General features: G+C 32.7%; 2 protein-coding genes across 2 annotated transcripts; one reads left to right on the top strand and one right to left on the bottom strand.

Moving 5' to 3' along the window:
* Positions 1-155: 155 nt before the first annotated feature.
* On the bottom strand, positions 156-605 carry LOAG_14234 (hypothetical protein; the record flags this gene model as incomplete). Its single annotated transcript, XM_003149733.1, has 1 exon — positions 156-605. The coding sequence occupies one exon, from the start codon at positions 603-605 to the stop codon at positions 156-158; it is 450 nt and encodes a 149-aa protein (XP_003149781.1).
* A 1776-nt stretch (positions 606-2381) lies between these two features.
* LOAG_19062 (hypothetical protein) lies at positions 2382-2810 on the top strand (the record flags this gene model as incomplete). The annotated part of the gene is made up of 2 exons (XM_020451718.1): positions 2382-2615; positions 2718-2810. Coding segments are annotated over 2 exons (327 nt in total), but the record flags the coding sequence as incomplete, so codon positions are not given.
* Positions 2811-2868: the final 58 nt, after the last annotated feature.

Genomic DNA, 2868 nt, shown 5'->3' with positions numbered 1-2868 from the left:
TAATAAAGATATCATTTAGCTATTTCACCGTCGTTGCTTGTCTGATTAGCATTCGTCGAGCTATGACAACTTCCTTCACTGTTGAGTGTGATAAGCCTTCCGAGATCTTTGTTATGATGAATCTAAGCGTTTGATGAATCTAAGGGTAAAAATGGTTACTTTATTAGTTTAGACCATTTACTGAATCGGCTTGCGTCTATGAACGAAAATTGTTGTCTCTTGGCTATTTGAGTAATCAAATTAGCATCAATCCACTGGTTTCTCTCCGTTCCTTCGTCATCGTGCTGCTCTCCTGCTTGGAATTCACATTGTAGCCATTCGTTTTCCTCCCCTTTTAGTTTGTATGGTCCATACCACCAAGATGAGGTGTTTGAGGATGGATGAGGTATTTGAGGATGACCCATACAAACAATACACACACTGACATCACACAAACCATTAATATCTAAGTAGTTTTGAAGAATTTTTTGGAAGTGCTTCGGATTGATTAGGATCACGTCCAGGAATAGAGTTACTGCATTCTGGCTAACTGTCCTCAAAATTTTCAATGATTCCGGCAAACGTTCATAACGTAAATGCATTTCATGATCATACATTGATTCCATATAACTGAGAAAGTTAAAATAAGTTCATAATTTAAATAATCAAATAAGTAAATAATTGTTAGAAAAGTTGACAATTTGATTATTTTAAGATAACATGAAGTGTGGTGGTTATAAAACGAAGTATAGTGGTTATAAAACTCACGCAATTCCTCAGAAGAATTAGTTAATAGAAAAGAACAAATGATAAGAAGCCAACCCTCCATTACTTCTAGATTCCGGTCAAATGCAGCTTCAACCCAACCACACAGAAAGAAACTTCTGTATTGGCAACGGCTACTCAACCAAACCGAGGATTACCTAACACAGGAAAGGAAACTTCAACTTTAGCTGCAATCAACCAGTCTAAATCAAAGTTAATCACAATCTCGAAGAGAAATTTAACAGATAAAAGGCATATACTTTTTAAGAAGGATCACCAGGATAGCGAATGTTACATTTACTCCATCCTCAAACAACGTATTGATCGTTTAGGCTTAGGCTTAGGCTTAGGTATCGGGTCGAAAGACTACTCGAGCTTTTGAACTTGATCACTGACTAGACTCTAGCCTCATATATAGTGAGGGTGGTTTAACATTCCAGAGACATTAGCTTACCGCAAATAGCCCAATAGAGGTCCTTTATAAAATTCCGATATTTGGGTATAAGTTCATTGCAATATTCCAACAATTGCACGTAAGCTTAATTAACAGATTGGAAACAATTTACAAAAAAGGCTTTTATGTCTCCAACATTTGAACATTGGAATTAAGATTGGCTAAAAAATTGGAAGAGATGGATTTGGATGAGTAATTCATCACTTTGAGTATCAAAATATTTATTTTATTAATTTTATGTAACGAATCTAATTATTTTGGAAGTATTCTGAATTTCAATTCATGACATTTTTCCGGCTTTGCAGATATTATTATTATCAGCGATTAGTAAGATTGTCAACATGCAATTGTTCTCATAGCAAAAAAGAAAAAGAAAACTCATAAAAGTGAAATTTTTTTAGAAAAAAGACCCAAAAGGAAGGGTGGCAATTTGAACTACATATATTTGATCAATATTTCCATTTCCAATAAATTTCTTGATATATAAACTTCCAATATTTCAGAAGCAAAGCTTTTGTTTTTACTTTTACAAAAGAGGTTATATCAAATAGTACTGCATTGATAATTAAAATAATTATCTTATTCGATAAAAATGGTTCTTTTAAAATTTTGAGGCCCTAATTTCTTGCTGCTAATTTGAATTTTCTCATGAAATATAATTGGATTGAATTTTTCAATCTAATGTGACGAAATTGTAGGCAAAATTTTGTGAAACGGAATTATGCACAAAATTTTGCGACGGATTTGCATAAATTAATTTTCACAATGCAATACAACAGTTATTCAGTATAAAGGATTAAACTGTGATTGTTATCATTGCATTATTACACGTGGACATAGATTATTTGTACAGATAGTTTGCCATTTTCATTTGAATGAGCATTTACACAGACGATATTTGGACAATACCAGACAAAACAAGTGACTGGGTCGTCTATATAAAAGGCTCTTCCACGAATTTCATTCAGTAAGTTCTACTTCATTTATTCCGATGGAAAATGCCAGTTGCTATCAAACTTTTCGCGTCATGGAATTTTGGAATTTCCAGTAAACGTAAAATAAGTGCTTTTTTAAAACAAAATTATCCTCCAATCAAATTTGTATCTATAAAGTTTTCACAAATACTACTTTGGAACGTTTACAATCCATTTCCAACATGTCATGTTTATCGTTTGAATGAGAGATGTCCCACCATGCTATATTTGCAATAAATATGACACTATTCGTTTTGTCAACGCTAATATATTTAGAAAAGCGTTTATTGAATCTTTCTGCAATTTACAAACAACAGGCGTTGTTATCCAGTGCATTAGTAAATTTGAATGTTTTTCAGAATTGGCAAAGTATTGCTCACTTCAATATGCATTTTATTTATTTCGCTTTCTTCGTCTTCCAACTGGGCAATATTCAAACAACTGTAAGTTCATTTAAAGTTAAAAAATACAATATAGCACTACAATATTCCGAAAATTTCAACATTTTAATAAAATATGAGGTAGATTATTTCGTACAATTTGAGGAAGCGCAAACGGAGCAAACAGACCTGTTGGATTTACTAGTGCAAAAAGTGAGTGAGGAACGGAATGTATCAATAAGTTTACCAATGCAAGGAGTAAGTGGAGAAATAGGAATAAAGGAAGAAATATTAGTCGACGAAGTATCTAAAGAAC

This window comes from Loa loa, assembly GCF_000183805.2.
Source record: "Loa loa unplaced genomic scaffold supercont3.1142, whole genome shotgun sequence".
Classification (NCBI taxonomy): Eukaryota; Metazoa; Nematoda; class Chromadorea; order Rhabditida; family Onchocercidae; genus Loa; species Loa loa.
The sequence above is the reverse complement of the archived record's forward strand: the minus strand, read 5'-3'. Positions and strand labels throughout refer to the sequence as shown.